This window comes from Vicugna pacos, chromosome 15 (genome assembly GCF_048564905.1).
Source record: "Vicugna pacos chromosome 15, VicPac4, whole genome shotgun sequence".
In the NCBI taxonomy this organism is placed as follows: Eukaryota; Metazoa; Chordata; class Mammalia; order Artiodactyla; family Camelidae; genus Vicugna; species Vicugna pacos.
Genome location: NC_133001.1, coordinates 3,783,977 through 3,805,522, shown reverse-complemented (window position 1 = coordinate 3,805,522; position 21,546 = coordinate 3,783,977). Strand labels below are relative to the sequence as shown.

Here is a 21,546-nt window from a genome sequence, read left to right as displayed (position 1 = left end):
TTCCAGCTGGGGAATTTAGAGAATCGGCCCCTTTCCCTGACCCACTCACAGTGCCTCTTCTAGATCTGGTGGGACCAGCCTTCACCATGTCTTAAAGGGACCACATGGTTAGGCTGGAGGCAGGTGACTGGTACTTTGCTTGTAAGGATTAGGGCATAGCTTCCCTAACACAAAATTGAACTCTCCTAATTTTGTAAAATCTACAAATCATACTAAATGCTAAATATGAACATTTTACAGATTCTACAAATGGCAGCTCAGCTAAAACTATTGAGTGGGGATGCTTTTGTTGCTCCAGAATTGCTCGCTCGGAGACCCTAAGTAACTCACACTCTACAGAAAAGCGGTCACAGAGTTTATGAAGGGGCGCTACCCCAGCCCTCTCGGAGGGGGACGCTAATCTCCGTCCAGCTGGATGCTCCCTGAGCTGCGAAACGTGTGGAGCCGCTCTGGGGCTGTTAATGGGGAAGAATGCAGTGAGGAGCTGGCACTGTCCTGCCCCAGACTACAAGATGTTCACAGTGAGAGCAGAATGAAGAAAGAAGCTTGAGGGAGGGTTAGCCATTCCCCAGAGCTCACCAGATAAACAGCCACACTCTAATAAATAACTATAATGGGAAAAAAAATGGGACAATCTAGGTCCAGGGCAGAAAGTGAAATATTTCCCTGATGGCCGTCTCCCCTGATTACTGTAATAAGGATGCTTTTATATGTGTAGCCCCTCAAAATTTCATAATCATGTTCCCATTCACCATTCCATTTAAACGTCTCAAAAATTATGCCCAGCCAATAGAGAAAGGCTTTTTATTCCTGCTTTATAGGTGAGGACACTGAGTCCCAGAAAGGCAGATGTGCATGGCCGTCGAACAAGGGAAGACCAAGCAGGGAGCACCCAGGACAGCTAACTCGTAGGTAGAGGACTTCCTGATATGTCTGCTGCTTCTCTTTTCCGTCTTTGGCCTTAACGGTGGAGAAGAGGCATTCATCACTGGAACAACCAAGTGGTCTAAGCATTTAGAGTTGAACTACTTACTTCTAAATATTGGTGTCCATAGCTTACCTCCAATTACAGCTCACTTAAGAGATGAGGTGTAGAACAAGGGAGGTCACACCTGCCTGGGGGAGGGGAGAGGAGGAAGGAGGAGCATCAGTCATTCTGATACTGGTTCACTAGGAAGTGAGGCAGCACTTCACAAGGATGTCGACCTCACATTCCTCGTTACACTCAGAAGAGGAAGCAATGGGATGAGGAATGCACTAGTCAGAATGGACTCTTACAGAATCTACTCACCACAGTGGACACTCAACGTGTCTCTGAAAGGCTTACACGTGCTTCTCCGAGGTTCAGGTTCACATCGTTCCAGTGTGGTATGTGGTCAGTGATGCCCCGGCATCTAGCATCTGAATTTCAGGAGTTTGAGTCAGGAGGCAGCTCTCCTCCAGTGGGGGGAGAAAACCAAAGTTAATGTAGATCTTAATGTAAGAACGCAAAGTCTCATTTCCCAGTCTGCCACAGCCTTTCAGATTTTAGTTGCTGTTCTTGGGCTTTAAAAATAGTCATAATAATCAATAGTTGTTGACCAGCCCCAGGGAAAATTGTCATCACAAATCAATCAATGTGATGCACCACATTAACGGAATGAACAATAAAAGTATGATCATTCAATAGATGCAGGAAGAGCATCTGACAAAATTCAACATCCATTCACAATAAGAAACACCCAGCAGACTGGGTGTAGAGGGGATGTACCTCACATATGACAAGCCCACAGCTACCATCATACTCAGTGGTGAAACGCTGAAAGCTTTTCCTCTAAGATCAGGAGCAAGAGAAGGATGCCCTCTCTTGCCACTTTTATTCAAAATAGTACTGGAAGTCCTAGCCAGAGCAATTACGCAAGAGAAAGAAACAAAAGGCATGAAGAAGTTTTAAAATTGAAAAGGAAGAAGTAAAACGATCTCTATTTGCAGATGACATAATGTTATAAGTAGAAAACCCTAAAAACTCCACCAAAAAATTGTGAGAACTAAAAGAAAAAATCATTAAAATTGCAGGATACAAAATCAATACACAATAATCAGTCACGTTTCTATACACTAACAACTGTCATGAAGAGGAATTAAGAAAACAATTCCATACAATTGCATCAAAAAGAATAAAATATCTAGGATTAAATTTAACCAAGGAGATCAAAGATCTGTACACTGAAAACTGTGAGACACTGATGGAAGTAATCGAAGACAACACAGGTACATGGAAAGATATTCTGTGCTCATGGAGTGGAAGAATTAATACTGTTAAAATGTCTATCCTACCCAAAGCAATCTACCAATTCAATGCAATCCCAATCAAAATTCCAGTGCATTTTTCACAGAAATACAAAAAACAATCCAGAAATTCATATGAAACCCAAACAACCAAAGCAATCCTGAAAAAGAACAAAGGTTGAGGATCACACTTTGCGATGTCAAGCTATATTACAAAGTTATAGAATTCCAAACAGTATGGTATTGATATAAAAACAGACATATAGATCAATGGAACAGAACAGAAAGTCCAGAAATAAACCCACACACATATGGTAAATTAATTTACAACAGAGGAGCCAAGGATATATAATGAGGAAAGGCTATTCTCTTCAATAAATGTTGCTGAGAAAATGTTGCTGGGACAGCCACATATGAAGGAATGAAACCAAACCCCTAGCTTACACCATACAGAAAAATCAACTCAAAATGGATTAAGGGCTTAAATGTAGGCCCTGAAAGTGTAAAACTCTTAGAAGAAAACATAAGAAAACTTGACATCAGTCTTGGCAATGATTTTTTGAATTTGACACCGAAAGCAAAGGCAACAAAATAAGAAAAAAACCCAAACAAACAAGTTTCACTACATTAAGCTAAAAAAGCTTCTGCACAGCAAAGGAAACTCTCAACAAAACAAAAAGGCAGATGTCAACAAACAGGCAGTCTACAGAACGGGAGAAAACACTTGCAAATCTCCTATCGGATAAGGGTTTAATATCCAAAATATATAAAAGACTCACACAGCTCAATAGCAAAACAAACAAAAAACAAAACAGAAATCGAAATAAAAAAGAAACCCAGACAAGAAAATTTTAAAATGTTAGGAAGAACTCAGTAGAAATTTTTCAGAGAAAACATACAAACGGCCAACAGGTACAGGAACAGGTTCTCAGCAGCATGGATCATCAAGGAAATGCCCATCCAAACCACAGTGAGGCATCACCCCACACCTGTCAGAATGGCCATCGTCAAACAGACAAGGGCTAACCAATGCTGGCAAGGATGTGGAGAAAAGGAAATCGTGGTGCATTGTTGGTGGGACTGCAAATTGGTGCAGACACTGTGGAAAACAGCATGACGATTCCCAAAAAATTAAAAATAAAATTACCATCCAAAGGAAATGAAATCACTGTCTTGAAAAGCTATCTGCACTCTCATGTTCATTGCAGCATAATTTATAGTAGTCAAGACCTGGAAACAACCTAAGTTTCCATCAGGGGATGAATAGATAAAGAAATTGTGATACACATATGAATGTTATTCAGCCATATAAAAGAAGGGAATCTTGTCCTTTGCGACATGAATGGACCATGAGAGCATCATGATAAGTGAAATAAAACAGAAAAAGACAAATACTGTAGGATCTCACTTATATGTGGAATCTAAAAATCCAAACTCACAGAAACAGAGAACAGATTGGTGATTACCAGAGGCAGAGTGTGGGAGGTGGGCAATTGGGTGAAGGTGGTCGAAAGGCACAAACTCCCAGTTATAAGATAAATAGGTCGTGGGTTTGCAATGCACAGCATGGTGACTATAGTTAGCAATACTGTGTCCTATATTTGAAAGTTGCTAAAAGACTAACTCTTAAAAGTTCTCATCTCACACAAATAAATGGCCTGTAATGGTGTGTGGTGATGGATGTTAATTAAACGTATTGTGGTAATCACTTTGCAGTCTATACATGTATAAAGTCATTGTGCTGTACACCTTAAGTGATACAGTGTTATATGTCAATCATATCCCAGTTTTTTTAAATGATAGGGGAAACTATGGAGGTGGGGGTATGGTGGGGGTAGGTGCATGGAACTTGATTTACTCTCTGCTCAATTATTCTGTAAATCTCAAATTGTACTAAAAAAATCTATTAATTATTTTTAAAATTGTTGATCAACTCAAGTCAACACTGATAAGAAACTGGTAGCAGAATGTCCTTCCTGAGAGCCGAGGGAATCCTAGCTGCCTCTCTGCGCACGGGCTTGGTGCTTACACAGCAGTCAGGCTTCTTAGTGGAATTCTGAATGAAGCTTCTTGGTAGCCCTAGCTCTTGGAAATTCTAGTTTACAAAACCAGCTTGGAGAAACCCTCAGTAACTCACTTTACGGATAAGTAGCTCACATAGACCTTGGCTGTTAGTGAAAATGGCCCTCGGTGGAAATGCATATGGCTTGCCCATAACAATCAAGGAGGGCGCTTGGCGTTTTAGACTCAATCGGTGACCCAATGAGGCCTCTCTCTCCTGGACCATGTGTCAAAAATCATATGTGGTCATTGCTGCTCTGGATAAGCAAGAATGGGGAGATGGGAGTTCTGCTCATTCTGACAGAATTCTAACCATAGCCCCCAGGGTCTCCCTTCCAGTAGCTGCTGAGTTGGTTCAGAATTGGAATTCTGTCAAACCCAAGCCTTGGGACAGTGGCCCTGTCCAGGAGGCCCATGTCTTCTGATTTGCTTCTGTGACCTCAGCTCTTTGTAACTGGAGGACATTAAGGAGAAATGGCAGTTTTCTGTAACCCGCCCTATCCTCTCTTTTATCCTGCACCCACAGACTGCCGTTCCATCCACATTGGGCTTTCAGTCCCCAGTTACCCTCAGAGGAAGAGAGACCAGAAGGAGCATCTTTCAGGCCTGCAAAAGGTCCGCTGGGGCCTGAGGCCAGATAAGCCACAGCAGGGACTGGCAGGTGCCAGCAGCAGTGTGGACCATGTCAGCAGGACGCGTGAGTTCTCTTGTTTTCATATTTTTTCATTAAAGATTATTATTATAAGATATTGAATATAGTTCCCTGTCCTATACAAAAGAAATTTGTTTTTTTAGCTATTCCTATATATAGTAGTTAATATTTGCAAATCTCAGTCTCCCAAATGTATCCCTTCCCACCCCCTTTCTCCCTGGTACCCGTAAGATTGTTTACTATGTCTGCAAGTCTGTTTCTGTTTTGTGGATGAGTTCATTAGTGTCTTTTTCTTTTTTTAGATTCCACATATGAGTGATACCATATGGTATTTTTTCTTTCCCTTTCTGCCTAACTTCACTTAGAATGACAATCTCCAGGTCCATCCATGTTGCTGCAAATGGCATTATTTTATTCTTTTTATGGCTGAGTAGTATTCCATTGTGTGGCATTGCTTTATTCTTTTTATGGCTGAGTAGTATTCCATTGTATAAATATACCACAACTGCTGTATCCAGTTATCTGTTGATGGACATTTAGGTTGTTTCCATGTCTTGGCTACTGTATATAGTGCTGCTATGCACATTGGGGTGCATAACATCTTAAAACCTGGATTTCCTTGAGTTATCTACACATACAGCATTCACACAAACAAAAACACAAACAAAAAACCATATTAGGAGAGAATTCTGAGTTAGTGACCTTAAGAACTTAAGGGAAAATTAGGATTGAGAGCTCAAGTTTGCAAGTGAACCAATGAAAGTTCTAATAAATATGAAGTTATTATAACCTATGTATTAGCTGGATTTACCTTATTCCTTGAGCATTGGTGTCCTCGCTTCTGCCTAAATCTCTGTGAATGTCCAGAGGCTTCTTATCTTGGTGTCACTCAGGCTCCAAGCCCTGCCTGCTGGGCTCACCATCCCGCTGTGTTTCACCTTCTATACGTGTTCTCCACCTTCACCTCCAGGCCAGCTCAGGCATGGAGTCCAGTCCTTCTGTGGTCTCCCCCACATGGGCCACGTGCCACATAGACGTGAATAGCAGTTTCTCTTGCAGTTCAGAACCATGAGCAGTTTTACCTTGCAGAGATAACATGATTTTTAAAGTGAGGTACCAGAGATCTCCTTTCTTAAAAATCCTCTGGTCCCTGGAAATTTCCCATTGGCCACTTTTCTCTGCAGTTTCAGCCTCCTACCATATTTCTGGCAATTCCCACCTCACCCCACTGCCCCTTCCCAGGCCCCTCGCTTTCCAGTCACATTAATTCCCCTCTGCCCCAACTTTGGCTCACAGCCCATTTTTGTGCCATTAAAGACACACGATGTCTTGAACTAAACACAAAGACCATCTCCTCTAAGTCTAGCCGTTTAGCTAGCCTTAACATTTTATAACTCTTAACACTTGCAGTTTGGGAAATGATATGCAGAAGAGAACCTCTATACCCTAGAGTCTTATATAAGGGGGACTCATGTTTAAGAAAGTCATTTTATCACAAGTCTCAGAAACCTACTGAGCCATCTTTAGCAAGGTGGAGTTGGAGGGAAGGGAGAAAGAGAGAGGGAGAGAGAGAAAGTTGATATTACAAGAACAAGGTCAGGGGGAGGATATAGCTCAAGTGGTAGAGTGCGTGCTTAGCGTGCATGAGGTCCTGGGTTCAATCCCAGTACCTCCTTTTAAAATAAATACATAAAATAAATAAGTAAATAAACCTAATTACCCCCCCACCCCCGCCAAACAAAAAAGAAGAACAAAGGAGTTTGTCACAGTCCCCAAAGAGCCAGCAGCCAGGCTCAGCAGGAGGACGCAGCGACTCTCAGGGACTCATGGCCTTTTCCCTGCTTCCCCTGCAGGTCTGTCTGCTTTATTCCTCTTCCTCTGTAGCCTTTTCTTCCTCTCTGCATCCTCGGCTTCCAGTTTACATGTTCTTTCTCTCAGAACCCACCAGGAGAGGCCCAGCTATCTCAGAACCCCAATTCAAACTTCCCAGGCTTGGGTCCGGAGTCCAGCTGACTGTTCCTGGTCCACTTAACTGTGGCCAGGCGCTTCTTAACCCGTCAGGCACTCCGCAGACTCCGACACCGGGGAGGCATCATTTGGCTCAGGGCTGCCTGGGCCGGGCAGACAACCCCAAAGCTACTGGCGACAGGAGGTAACCCCAGAAAACACTTCAACTCTTCAAGTTCCCTCGTCTTCCTTCCCAGAAAACACATGTGGAGTTTATGGACCACTTTCTAGGAAAAAACAAAAGCAAAATTTTACTGTCTGTGGAACTAAGACTTGGGGCCCTCGAGTCCCCTCTTGAAGACCACCTCACACAACCACAAGCACGAGTCCGTTTCTGTCTCTCGCTCCCCAGTGCTCAGAGGCCTTGGCTATCCTTGGTCCCCTGCCTAGCTCTGTTTCCTTGTTGGTGGCTTTTTTCTTGCTGAGGCGAATCCCAGCTGATACACTCAGGAGTGCTAAGCAGGAAAATTGATTCACCGGCAGGTATGTATTGCGTCCCACGCTGTGTGAGCCGTGTGCTGGGGGCCAGCAGTGTGATGTGAGCCAGACAGACCCCGACCTCACTGGGCTGGCTGTCTAGCCATCTGTGCGGAGCCTAAGAGAGAGGGAGCCTCTGAAAGGACCCAGGGCTGAGGACCCCAGCCCCAAATCCTCACGCTGATGGTCCCAGACTCCTCCTGGATCTTTACTAAGAGTTGAAGACTTGCAGGTTCACAATTCACTAGGTGATTTTTGTAATGACTGTACAGGTCTCCTCCCACCCCCCGAATAACTCCACTGCTAGTAAGAGCACAGTTCTGTTTGCTTCCCTCAGTGAAGTTTCCTGAAGCTTCCTTCTGCCCATGTGTGTTTCTCCTAGCACCTGTTGGCTGAGCCCGTCCCTACAGCTGGCCCAGGGCCATGTGGCTGTCGGCCAGGGAGGCCGTTATCTCTGGCCTTGCTCCTTGATGGGTCAACTTGTGACCTACTGTGGGGGTGGAGTGCATTACTGACCACTGAGCCCCTGATGCAGGAACCCGGCACCCAGTTCTAGGTTCTGTGGGTGGGATGAGGGGGCAGCGCGGGAGTAGCGTGGGTGTTTAGAAACTGAAGAGGGTTGAGTGTTTGGCATGTTTAAAGGGGCCATTATTAGGGAGGAAGGTGTCAAATCTGTGGGCAACAGCAATCATAGCGATGTTTCCTGATGGGCAGAGGCCAAGCACCGTGCCAGCCACACCCCATGTGTTACCTCCTTACTGACCACCGCAGTCCAGTTAGGTGCTGTGATTATTCCCTCTTTGCGGGTGAGGAAACCAAGGCTCAGATTGCTTAATGCCTTGCCAGGACCCCACTAGTAATTAGCAGAGTCCAGAGCTGAACCCTGGTCTGGGCTCTTAAAGAGCGGATAGCAAGCATCCTCTGGTGTCCTTGGTGATGTCTCTTTGGGTGCTACTCCGGGGTTTCGAGGTCACCCACAGCCCCGGACTGTGTGTAGTGTGCAGGGCCTGCCCAGTGGCGCTCAGGAGAAAATGGGCCGCGGCCAACTGTAGAGCGTGGGACCCTCAGAAGGGCCATCTCCTCCCTGCCCTGCCTGCTAAGGAGCCCGTCCAAAGCAGGAACTCCTCGGTGGTGGGGTTGGCTTGGGGCCCAGCACCTAAGCACACATCCCTGACCCTCTTCTGCTGTGTTCTCAGCCTTCAAGTGGGCACCCTTGAGCCGAGCCTCCGGTGTGGAGACGCGGTAAGGGAGCGCCAGGGCCGTGCAGGGCGCAGGGCGTCAGCAGACCGCTCTCCTCTGAGCTGCCCTAACCTGGGGCCTGCTGGGGCTTCGGTGCTGTAAACTGGGTCTCAGTTTTCTCACCCATGAAATGAAGGGTTTGGACTCAGCCCCGGCTAAGCCCCCTCCCAGCTCTCAGACTTAGCAAACTCAGGGTTCACAGCTCCTTGGAGCCGCAGCCACTCATGACCTCAAGTCAACCTTGGCACATTCTAAGTACTCAGTAAGCACTTGTTGAACCGAACCCAGGAGATTAGGAGTTCCTCAGCTGAGAGAAATAATTCTCTCGGGGGCTCACCACACACCCTGAAGTGACCAGTTCCTGCAGTCCGTGGGCTCTGAGAAAACACCCACTGAGTGATGCTATTTGGCATTTTGTCTTAGACACAGACTAAGAGAGAAGGGATCAGGAATTTGGGCTTCAAGTTGGGGAAGGAGAGAAACCAGCTCCCTGGGAGATTATTGACTGAGGTGCTTGCAGTGAAACGTGAGACCCTCCAGCACCCCTCCTCCCACAGCCCCACCCCCACCCAGAGAGAGCCCACCCAGCCAGGCCCCTCAGGAGGCCCCCCGGGGGTCTCAAGGCAGAGCCCGCTTCTGTCTTTATAAAGGGGCGGGAGAGCCCCGGGGTGTGGTGGGGAGGGCTCATGGGGGAGGCAGGGGGCCAGTTCTGCCTGTCCTCAGGGCTCCCCGTCCCCCAGCACACCCCTGCTCCCCGCACCCCTGGTTCTGGCTGCCTTTTGTGGGGGGAGTGGCTTCTGCCCAGCCACTGAGACTGTCCATCCAGTGCACCTGAGAACTCTCTCTCACACAGTTCTTTTAAACTCACAATATCTTTAATTCAATCTCAACACATTTTTCCTTTCACACTGCATCTCTTTTCTCTCACATATAACCCTCTCTCTCCACCTCCCCAGTCTTTCACGCATTCCTTCTCTCTCTCTCTCTGTCTCTCTCCTCCCTCGCCACCCCCTCCTCTCTCTCTCCTCCTCTCCCCACCCCTCCCCTGCTGCTTAACTGGAAACAAAAGTGAGTCTGTTGTGCCCTGCTGGTGGGGAAGAGGACGTGTGGAGGCAGCAGCCAGGGCGGCGGCAGCAGGAACAGGCTGGGGCCAGAGGCAGCGCCCACAGCCGGAGACCCCAGCGCTCGGCTATTCCAGGGAGCAGGTAATGCCCCAGGCAGGGCTGGTTCAAGCATCCTGCTCTTTGCCCTGTCTCACCATTTCACGACTGTTCCACTTATTTGGTCTGGTCTGGCCTTGGAAGGGGAAGGGGATACCAGATTTAGGGAGTGGTAGGCGCAAAGGTCCAAGGAGTGATGTGCCCTCCTCTTCGGAGAACTGCGTGGGGTCTGATGCGGCCGGGGCCCAGGGCGCGTGGGGTCAGGGGTGGCTGGGGTCAGAGTGTCCGGGGTCCAGGGTGGCTGGAGTCCAAGGGTGCCTGGTGAGGGACACGATAGAACCTACCAAGGCAATTTAGGGCCAGATCACAAGGAATGCTTGCAGCCATGTCATAGACCCTAGGCTTTAGGTAACAGAGAGCTACTGAATGTTCTTCTCCTGGAGAGTAGCATGACCAAAGCTACATTTTAAAAGGGTAGTTCTTGAACTCTGATCCCATGGGGAACTGATGTGCCTTCTCAGAATCAAGCAGTCCTAGTCTTCTCCCAATTTAAAGAAAGAAGGTTATGTGTTCAGTTGTTAAATTTTCTTCTATAAAATGTCCTTAAACTTTTGATGTTTGTTAGCAAGTGTCTGCAATCAATAAGTCAATCAAAGGATGTATGTTTAAGGTAGTAGAAAAACTCAGAAATAAAGTCCATTTAAATAAATGCAGTCCACTGAGCCATATACAGATAAATTGATAGTATTTTCTGCTAGTAAAATTATTTCTAACTCACATGTACAACAGGTGCTGGTGCTGCCCAGAGAGCACCATGACTCCTTGGAGCTGGCCATGCGACCTGGATGGACCTGGAGATTATTGTCCTAAGTGAAGTCAGCCAGAGAGAGAAAGAAAAATACCATACAATATCACTCATATGTGGCATCTAAAAAAAAAAAAGACAAATGAACTTATTTACAAAACAGAATCAGACTCACAGACATAGAAAACAGGAGGGAAGGGGATGGGAAGGGATAAATTTGGGAGTTTGAGATTTGCAGATACTAACTACTGTCTATAAAATAGATAAACAACAAGTTTCTACTGTACAGCACAGGGAACTACATTCAGTATCTTGTAGTAACCTATGGTGAAACAGAATATGAAAACGACTATATGTATGTGTATGTCTGACTGAAGCATTGTGCTGTACGCCAGAAATTGACACACCATTGTAAACTGACTAGACTTCAATAAAAAATATATATCAAAAAACCCCTCAAAAACAAACCAAAAACTGAGGCTTGAAGAGAGGAGCAAAGGTTGGGGATGGCATCGAGGGACCTGGGAAAGGGTGCTGACAAGGATGAGCGGGAGTGGCTGCCTTTGGAGACCTGTGAGGCAGGCACCCCCATTTGCACAGCTGGGTGGTTTTCTGCAGAACGAGTCATGAGCCCGGGCGCTCAGGGTGGTGGCAGGGGGATTAGCACCCATTACATCCCAGGCCCTGTGTCACATGTGTTATTCTCCTTGTCTGATTTATTTCCCCCAACAGTCCTGTTCACTCGGATTGAGTTTATTCATCAGTAAATAGCAGCTCTGTATTCGCACCCTTGTCTGGCTGGATTAAGCTCACTGTGTACCCTGCATCCCCCATCCACTGTACCACACTGCCTCTCCCTCTACCCCAGGACACACCTGCAGGGGCAGAGACTGGGCCAGTGAGTTCCTGTTTGGGCACTGGCTGCCTGGTTTTATCAGGAAATCAAGGAGTAAGAGTGGAGAGCGTGATGACAGAGTGATTGAATTATTGACCACTGGGATCCATGGAGAAAAAAGTGCGGGCTGAAGGGGATGATAAACTGGGGGTCAGCGAGGATTGATAAGGAAGAAGAGTATTCTCAAAAACTTTTCATGTGGGAGTGGAGGGGAGAGGTAGAGGTGGGGTGAGGGTGACGCCAGGGCACCTAGCCTGTGCAGCTGGGCGGACGGTGGGCCACCAAGGCGTTCGATGTTGGGCGATAGGTCTCTCTCTTGCTCACACGCTCTAGACACACTGACAGCACATCCCCACCTCGGTCTTCAGAAAACTCGGAGCACTTTTATTCCAGATATGCAGAAGTGGCTTATTCTCGTTTGTCAAGTCGCAATTCAAAGACACCCTCCTCAGAGAGGCCTTTTTTGACCATGCCATCGAATATAGCTCTGTGATCTGTTTATTGAATTTTTTCCCAGAACACTTATCAATTCCTGACATGATTGTTTATGGATTTGCTTACTTGTTTATTGTCTGTCTCTGCTGGGCCTTCTCCACTGCTTTGTTTTCCAAATAAAACATCGTTCATTATTTAGAACAATGCCTGGCACATAGTAGGCACTCATTAAATATTGAGTGAGAGAAAGAAGGAAAGAAGGAGAAAAGGAAGGAGAGAAGAAAGAGGAAGGAAGGGTGGGAGGGTGGAGGGGCATGTTTGGGGAAGGGTGTGTGTTCTGTGTCGGAATGCTGACTTTTGAGGGGCCTGAGGGGCCTCCAGGAGGTGATGTCCCCTGGGCAGCTGGACAGCAGATGGGGAGCTCAGGAACAGGCTGTGCCCTCGCCCCTGAAGGCGGAGGCCCCGTGACACCAGGGGGCAAGCACACCCTCTCACACGGCCGGTTGCCCCTCAAGGCCAATGTTGGGAGGTGACTGGTTTGAGGCCAGTAGGGAAGGGGATCCCTCCGGGTTTGTTGTGCTGAAGTTGGTCAGAGTTTTTCTCACTTCGCTTCCCTGTTCTCTTCCCTGTCCTTGATGCTGGCCTGGCTTGGGCCACTTTCCATCCTTCCTCACGGTCAACTACAAGACCCTGGAGTCTGAATGCCAACCAAATCCTTTCATCTTTTTTATCTCAAAGACTTTCTCACCCACATCCAACCACAGAGGCTTGAGTCTAGCTTGGGCCAGAAGCTGGACTTAGTTTTACTGAATTAGGAAATACTTTCCCCTTGCACCTGGCTTCTGCTGCATTTCAGCCGGCCTCGCAGCCCTGCGCTGGCCACGGGGCACTCAGCGGGGCCTGCCGCCCTCTCTCTGCAGGGTCTCCAGCTGCTGAGCAGCTCCAGGACATCCTGGGGGAGGAAGATGAGGCTCCCAACCCCACCCTCTTCACAGAAATGGACACACTGCAGCATGATGGAGACCAGATGGAGTGGAAGGAGTCAGCCAGGTGAGGCAGAACCCCAGGAGGGAGGGAGAGGGGGCTTCCCACTGCAGTCTACATGGGCCCACGCTCAACTGACCAGCGGCATCTGGTACCTTGAGTTCCGCCAGCGCACTTCCTGGCCCCCAGAGACCCTCCTACCTGCCTTTCTTGGTGTCTGGAACTGGATCGGACACTAAGGAGCAAACAGAAACTTAGGACTTTGTCTTATCCTCGAAGAAATTAAAATCCAAGTGGGACGGTACACAGACATCCCTGAAACCATGAGAGAATAACACAAGGGCATATATTCTTTCATGTCAAATGGCTCAAACTAAATGCTGTAGAAGGGAAGGCACCAAGCGGGCTGGGGTAGACAGGGCGGGCTTCCTGGAGGAAGGAGACCGTGTGCCGGGAGAACTCCAGATGGGGTGGTCCAGTGGGCCACTGAAGAAAAGCGGTGGTGGGGAGGGTACAGCTGAGTTGTAGAGCACACGCTTAGCATGCACAAGGTCCTGGGTTCAATCCCCAGTACCTCCATTAAAATAAATAAATACCTAATTCTCTCCCCACAAACAAAAATAAACAAAACAAAAAATTTTTTTTGAAAAAAAAGAAAAGGGACTTGGCAGAGTTTGGGGCAGGACAAGCAGAGGGGAGCTCTGAAGGCATGCATGTGGGGGGTTGGGTAGCAGAGAGAGCTGTGTATTTAGGGGCAGTAGAAGGGGAGGCAAGAGCCTGAAGCCTGGAGGGAACCCACACAGGGAAGTCACGGGAGCCAAGGGGGAATCAGGGTAAGGAGTGATGCTGGCCGTACCCAGTGCCAGAGACTGGGACAGAGCGGCCTCCAGACTGATCAAGGCCATCAGCAGGGCCAAAGCCAAGGAGCCAAGGAGAAGGGAGAAGACAGTAGGAGGCAGCGGGAGGGGCTGGGGGAGGAGGAAAGGCCCTGGGACGGAAGTTGAGAGAGCCTGGAAGACTGGGCATACCAGTGTTTCTCAACCTGTTTTTGTATTCGCCCTACCCCAACCCCCTGGAAAATTTTAATTTAAATTAACCTTGTTAAATTAGAATTTAATTTATTTCTAATGAAAGCAATGAAATACTAAAGAATTAGATTTTGTCAGGTAGGGTTGAGCTTTGGCGTGCCACAAACCACTGTAATACCGTAAACATTTTTTGCTCTGCTAAGAACCAGTGCTTGCCTCCTCGGGGCTAACATTGCCCCAGCTGAGAACACATGGGGACCAAGTGCCAGCTGTGCCCAGGACGGGGGCCACCATGACTCCCAGAACCTGGAGCTGCCCCCTTATGGCCTGGGCTCCTTCCTCACCCACCAACCTCACTCACCTCCGTATTTACTCTATAGAGCGAGAAGGAGCAGGTATCCCCAAGCTTCCGCCCTCCAATCTCTCCCTTAAAAAGAGGCCATTGGGTGACTAGCAAATCCCTGCAGGCCTGCAAGAAAGAATGGACTCCCAGCCTCCTGGCTGGGCCCCAATCCCTGTCTGGAAGCGAGGGCAGTGAGCCCTTCCTCCGTGCTAAACCAACAGTTCACAGCTCCATCTCATTCAAGCTGCTCATTGACCCTCAGGAGACAGGAATTATTATTATCCCTCCTTCACAGAGGAGGACAGTGAGGTTTAGAGCGGCAGATAGCTTGCAAGGGTCAGACCGTGCAGGCAGCCGAGTGTGGACTCCAGCCCAGGCCTGCCTGACCCTCCAGTCAGAGGGCCTACGCACTTTGCCCTGTTCCCACCCATTTTCTCAGCCACTTCCGCCCCCTTCCTCCATCTTCCAGGGACTCCGTTGATTTCCACTTGAGGACATAAGTCTGGAAGCAAGTCTACTGGTGTGAGACATAACTGGGGACAGCCACAGAGCCCAGGACATCTACCCAGGGCTGGTAAGGGAGGGGAGGACATCTCAGATGACCAGGGCCCAGTCTGGGCTGCTGTGGCTTAATGCCTCTGCGGGGCTCGTGGCTCCCTCGGGCAAGTGCCCTTCCTGTCCAAGGTGGCATGCAGAGAGAAGGGACGTTGAGAAGGTCCTCGCCAAGGCCCAGCAGGGAGATGGCGCCGTCTCCCCACCTGGGCGAGCTCTGCCTTCAGAGCCCCCTGGCGTGGTTACCAGGACCAGACGCTCCATGAGGGCCTCTCACTGGCACCTCATGGCCTTAGAGACACGACTGTCCCCAGAGACAACACACCCAGCTTCTAATCTCTGAGCACGGCTCCCCAGAGCCCTGGGCTCTGTAGACCCTGCAATGAAGGTGAGATGCTGTAGATCACGGTGTTTCTGAAATGAGTCTCCCCGTAAGACACAAAAGGGCCTGGGGTTACCCTGGAAGGGTCCCACTGTAACTCAAGTGGACCCCAAACCAACAGTGATGGAAAGCGGTGACTGGAAGAGGTTAAGTGGCCGAACCCAATTCCAGGCAGAGCTGAGAAAGGAGGAGCGTGAGGGCCAGCGCCGGGCCGGAAGCGGTGGAGGAGAGCCGCTCAGGCCTCGTCTCTCAGCTCCTTTCTCCACCCCAGCCTCCTTTGACCTTCCCTCCAGCTCACCCTGCGATTTTGCAGCTCACTTTTGAGGTCTGAGCAGTGAGCCTCTGACCTCAAGGGTCTGACTGTGGGCCAACAAGCCCGCCTTGGCCCGGACAGCTATGCTGGGGGCTCCTTCAGGCAAACTGCAACAGGAGAGGTGCTTGGGGCCTGTGTGGGGCCTGTCACTCCCACCAAAGAATGGGAAGAATTTCCCTCAGCTGACAGGCTGTGTGATCTATGCTGAGAAGCTAGAGGTCTCAGAAGTTTCCAGAACCCAAGAATCATCGAAGCCAAGTGGGTCTGGGCCTTCTTGGCATAACAGGAGAAAATGATGGGAGGAAGGGAACAACCCCTCACAGACACTCGGGCCCTAAGAGGGGTGCAGGTCTACACCCGCATCCAAGGGGATGGGGGAGGGGACCCTTGAACACAAGTATTTCATTTGTTGCAGGAGTGTTTGCTTTATTGAGTTAGGAGATTAACAGAGTGAAAATCTCAAATCCGCAAGGAATTTTCCCCGGCGGTGCTTTTCTAGGGGTTATTAGTTTGGGGGATGTTTCAGGCCCTTGGAAAAGGAATCACCCCTGGACGGATTTAAATGGCCTTTTGAGCTCCACTGAGCCTTGCCCCTGTGTGCACGCTGGGGACTGTGTGTGCGGGCGTCATTCTGATGTGATCAATGCTGGTAGGTCAGGCTGTTAATAAGATAGATTTTTATTAAGTCTGTCTCTTTAGCATTCCCGGGAGGGGAATGCAGCTGGCTGTTTGCTGATACTGACCTTGCCTGAAGGGAGGGCTGGGTCCAGTGGAGTGGGGCGGACCCCCTCACTACCGGCAACCAATTTACCCAGAATTCCACCTTCTGTCAACCTTGAAGGTGCCTGGCTGCAGGGGAGGAAGGGAAGGAGACTGATCTGAGCTGGAACTCTGCCAAGTGTGGAGGGCCCTTTGGGATCACTCGAAAATAACCAAAGCTTAGAGCCTTCCATGGGCTCTGAAAGCAAACTCCAAATCCAGGCTGCCTCCGATCTCAACTCACAGCAGACCAAAAGCATGAACTTGCTGGAATGTTTTTTTCCTATGAGACACATATGTCCTAAAGATATCCCTGCAATGACCAGGAAAGGGCAGAAAGAGAGGCAGGAGAAATAGGTCAGCTTAGTCGGGTCAGACCAGATCAGCACATTTTCAAGAGCCCTGAACGGTTCTCTGCACATAGGCAGGGATGCTTTCTCGCTCTGTGCGGGATGGAGGAGACAGCCGGAACCCCATCTCAGCCCCGAAACCGCTCCTGTTTACAGTCCTGCAGAGTGCTCACCCACCACCATTTCCCCTCTTAGCCTGGGGAAGAAGGCATCCTAGCCCTCTGTTCTCACCACTCACCTGGGATCACCCTTGTGGGGCCAGAGCTGCCCTTTCTATGTAGAAAGCAGAATAGAGAGCTGAGAATTCTTAGCAGAGAAGTCTACAAACCTCATTCATTCATGCAGCTACTCTTTACTAAGTGTTTACTGTCTGTAAGCCCAGAGCCAGGTGCTTAGAGATACCAAAAACATACCAAAAAGCCATCCCTGCTCACTTGGGTCTCAGTCTAATGGGGCACAGAGGTGATAACCAGACATTTGTTGATGGAGATGCTGAAAAAGCACAGCATAGAGGGACCTATCCCAGACAGGAGGGCTCACGGAAGGCATCCAGGAAGAAGAGGGGTTCACACAGACACCTGGAGAATGGCTCAAAGTTAGGCAGGAGAGGGTATGTAAGGGGGAAGGGGCCCCTAGAGCAGGAGAAACAGAGACATAGAGGAAGGGGCGGAAGTTCCCTGTAGCTGGACCACAGAGGGAGTGGCTGATCTTTGCAGGTCCTACACAGACCATGTTGTGGAGTTTGAACTTGATGCTGAGAGCTTTGGAGACCACTGAGGGGTTTGGGGTGAGAGATGGACAGGACTATCTGCTTGGGAGAGATCACTCAGCTTTCAATGTGAAGAATGTACAAAAGGAGACAAGACTGGGCCAGTTAGGAGGCTGGTCCAGGTGAAAGGTGATGAGATTTTGAGCCAAGATGTTGACAGTGGAAATAGGGAGAAGGGGTAGATTTGAGACAGCTTTTTTTTTTTCAAACATGTACATATATATTTTTTTTCCTTTTAAATATTCTTTATTATTTAGAGCAGTTTTAGATTCACAGCAAAACTGAGCAGAAGGGATGGAGTTCCCATGTGCCCTTACACATGCACAGCCTCTCCAATTATCTGCATCCTCCACCAGTGTGGTACTTTTATCACTATTGATGAGCCTACACTGACATCATTGTCACCCAAAGTCCATAGTTTACTAGGGTTCACATTTGGTGGTGTGCTTTCTGTGGGTTTGGACAATTGTGTAATGACACGTATCCACCATCATAGTACCATACAGAATAGTTTCACTGCCCTAAAAACTCTCTGTGCTCTGCCTGTTCACCCCTGTTTCCTCCCTGACCCCTGGCAACCACTGGTCCTGGATTTGAGACACATCTTACCGGGTGGGATTGACAGGACTTAATGACAGAGGGCATGTGGGGAAGGATAGCCAGGGAGATGCCCCATTTCCCAGCTTGAGCAAGTGGATACCTCATGGAATCCATTTAGGAAACACAAGAGGAGTAGTAAGGTTCTGTTGTTTTGGATATTTCATTTTGTTCTATTTTGGGGGGGAGGTTGATGATGAGTTCCACTTTGAACATTTTATGTTTGAGGAAACTCCAAGTGGGGGTGTCCAGCCGGTCACTATGTAGACATAGAGGTCTGGAGCTGAGTGGAGAGCCATTAGACAAGGATAAGGTTGCCCCCAAGCTCTGTGAAGTGAGGGGAGCGCCCAGGACAGAGCCCCCAGGAGCACCAACTGCCCGTTCGCAGGATGAGCAGAGGAAGCGGGACCCACGATGGAGACTGAGGAGCAGCCAGAGAGGTAGGAGGGGGTCGAGAAGAGTTGTGTGTCCAGGAAGCCAGAGGCAGGAGACATTCAAGATGGGGAGAGTGGCCAAGAAGTGGGGGAAGAACTGAAGAGTACCCACAGGATGGAGGGACGCAGCAGTCTTGGGGGAGGGACAGGGACAGACGGTGGAGACGAGCATCAGGAGGACAAAGGTGGGTTCCTTTGGACAGTTCTCAGGCGCTTGCCTGTGAAGGTAGGAGTCTGTCAAGGCGAACCTGGGTCAAGGGAGGCTTTTGATTTTTGTCTGAGCATACTGAACGCTGAGAGAAAGGGGCCAGACTAAAGACCGTGGTTTAAAAATGCAAGAAGCAGAGAGGGGAGGGAGAGTGCAGTTTGGGGGCTCCTCCAGCCAGGAAGGCCCACCCCTCTCCCCTGCGCCAGGCCTGAAGGAACAGAGGGCAGGGCAGTTACAGCGAGGTTTGGGGGCTCCTAGCCTGGGCTCAGAGAGTCCTGGGCTGATGATTTCCAGACTGGTCTCTCGTTTGAAGAGAGAGGAGAGTAGAAGAGCTGACTTGGGGGAGTTGCAAGCAGTCCTGAGGCCGGGAAGCAGCTCCAGGCCTGGGCCGTCCCATCTTACTGTAGTGGAATCATGCAAGGAGACTTCCGGTCAGATCAAAGATCTTACGGCTGTTTGACTTTGACTCGATGCTTACCTGCGGGTCTGAATGATCATGCTATTCGCCATTATCAAGCTGCTGTGACACCCAATGTCTAACATGATCTTTCCTTCTCTCTCCACTAGTCAGACACTGATACCTGATGCTTATGCTGCACAAGCTGGAAAAAGTGGGGTTTTTTTCTTCCAGTTTTATTGAGATGTAATTGACATAAAGCACTGTATAGGTTTAAGGTGTTCAGCGTAATGATTTGGCTTATCTATGTCATGAAATGATTATCACAATAGGGTTAGTGAACATCCATCATCTCATAGATACAAAATTAAAGAAATAGAGGAAAAACATTTTTTTTCTTGTGATGAGAACTCTTAGGATTTACTCTGTTAACAACTTTCGGATATAACACACAGCAGTGTTACTTACTCTGATCATGTTGACGTGTATCCCTAGTACTTATATACCTTATAACGGAAAGTGTGTCCCTTTTGACTGCCTTCGTCCAATTTCCAGCCCCCACACCCCCTGCCTCTGGCAACCACAAATCCGATCCTTCTTACTATCAGGTTTTGAAGTATGAAGGACCTACAGCACTGTGTCAGTTCCTGTTGCACACCACAGCGATTCAGTACTTGTCTGCATTCCACAATGACCACCACGAGAAGTCTAGTCACCAGTTGTCACCATACAAAGTGACTATGCAGTTTCTGACTGTATTCCCCACGCTCTGCATTTCACAGCTGTGACGCATTTATTTTGCAGCTGGAAGTTTGCATCTCTTGACCTCCCTCACCTATTTCTCTCTTCCTTCCACCCCCACCTCCTTTGACAACCACCTATTTGTTCTCTGTATCTGTGATTCTGTTGCTGTTTTGTTATGTCTGTTCATTTGTTTTGTTTTTAGGTTCCACATGTAAGTGAAATCATATAATGTTTGTCTTTCTCTGACTTACTTCACTTAGCATAAAACCCTCTAAGTCCATCCATGTTGTTGCAAATGGCAAAATTTCTTTTTGTGGCTGAGTAATATTCCATTGTGTGTATGTGTGTGTGTGTATATATATATATATATATATAAACATTCTCTTTATCCAGTCATCTGTTGATGGACATTTAGGTTGCTTCCATATCTTGGCTATTGTAAATAATGCTGCAATGAATATAGTGGTGAGGGGCATATATCCTTTCTAATCAGTGTTTTTATTTTCTTTGGCTATATACCAGGAGGTAAAAAGTGATTTTATATGAATCAGAACCTGGACCAAGTCCCAGGGAGAGGTTCCCCCAGGCCTCAGAGGCCCTGATTCCAGTGGAAGCTCTATCCTGTGGATCCAGGACAGCTTTGGAACATTTATCTTATCCACCACACCTTTCTTCTTTTCATTCTAAAAACCTTTTAGGGGATGTTGTGTTAGGTCCTGTGGGAGAATTAAAAAGAGTAAAGTATGAATCTGTTCTTGAAATGCTTACCATCTGGTGCAGATGTCTGCAAACTTTTCTGTGAAGGGCCAGCTAGCAAATATTTTAGGCTCTTTGCCCATACCTCTTCCTTTTCCTGTTTATTCTTCTTTTTCACAACCCTTTAAAAATTTTAAGATCACTAACTAACTGGCCATACAAAACAGGCTGTGGTGCGCTTTTAACCCACAGAGCGTGGTTTTTCCACCCCTGATCTAGTGTAAAAGGCAGACGTGTGCTCAGACACACAGATCACTAAAAACCAGGGCAGTGCGTGTGAAGCGGTAAGAACGTGGCGCTCATGTCGGGAGACTTGCCCTCAAAACCCGTCTTGACCACGGAAAGCTCCTCATCCTCAAAGGGTCTCCTTACCTACACAATGAGAGAGGTAACAGACCTACTTTGTGGATGGTTATGAGGATTTCAGAAGAAAGACTTTCGATCACAGGGAGTTAGTCAACCACAGAAGGCTGTGGGGTTCATTCCAGAGCAGTCTAAGACAGAGGTCTGCGCCTGTCTGGTCCTGGTCCCAGGCAGATCTCATTTGCAGAGATGGAGGATCTCTTATCCTGAGTCTGTTAAACATTTGAATCACTTTGTTAACGAGCCGCATTTTGATCCTATAACTTTCTGATGTTAACTTGACATTTCCTGTATGGTTGCCTATAAGGAGAGAATGCAAGGACTAAAAGACAAGAATAATCAACCTCTATAACTGTTATAAATTGTATTTTATATTGTGAATTAAATAAATTGGCCTTTGGGTTTATATATCAGCCTTATGAACTTGGTTAGTGTTAGTCAGTATCCCCGGACCTAATCATCTCTGGGACAATAAAAAGACAAATTTCAGAGTCTAGCCTGGGGTTGGATAACCTAAGAGGCTTGGGGGGCCTTTCTGGTGCCGTCAGCCCCTCTTTGTACCCTCTAA

General features: G+C 48.1%; 1 protein-coding gene across 7 annotated transcripts in view; it reads left to right on the top strand.

Moving 5' to 3' along the window:
- Positions 1-21,546, top strand: part of LOC102542786 (electrogenic sodium bicarbonate cotransporter 4) — a 100,117-nt gene that overhangs the window by 20,681 nt on the left and 57,890 nt on the right. For 6 of the 7 annotated variants that reach the window (XR_012058880.1, XM_072937482.1, XM_072937483.1 and 3 more), the window contains 2 exons: positions 4,856-5,026; positions 12,920-13,049. Coding sequence is in view for 6 of the 7 variants with exons in the window: in XM_072937482.1 (XP_072793583.1) it covers positions 4,856-5,026; positions 12,920-13,049 (301 nt within the window). In the remaining variant the exon portion in view is untranslated. Of the gene's footprint in view, positions 1-837; positions 909-4,855; positions 5,027-12,919; positions 13,050-21,546 lie in introns of those variants that run through there. The other variant, XM_072937487.1, reaches the window with a different exon arrangement.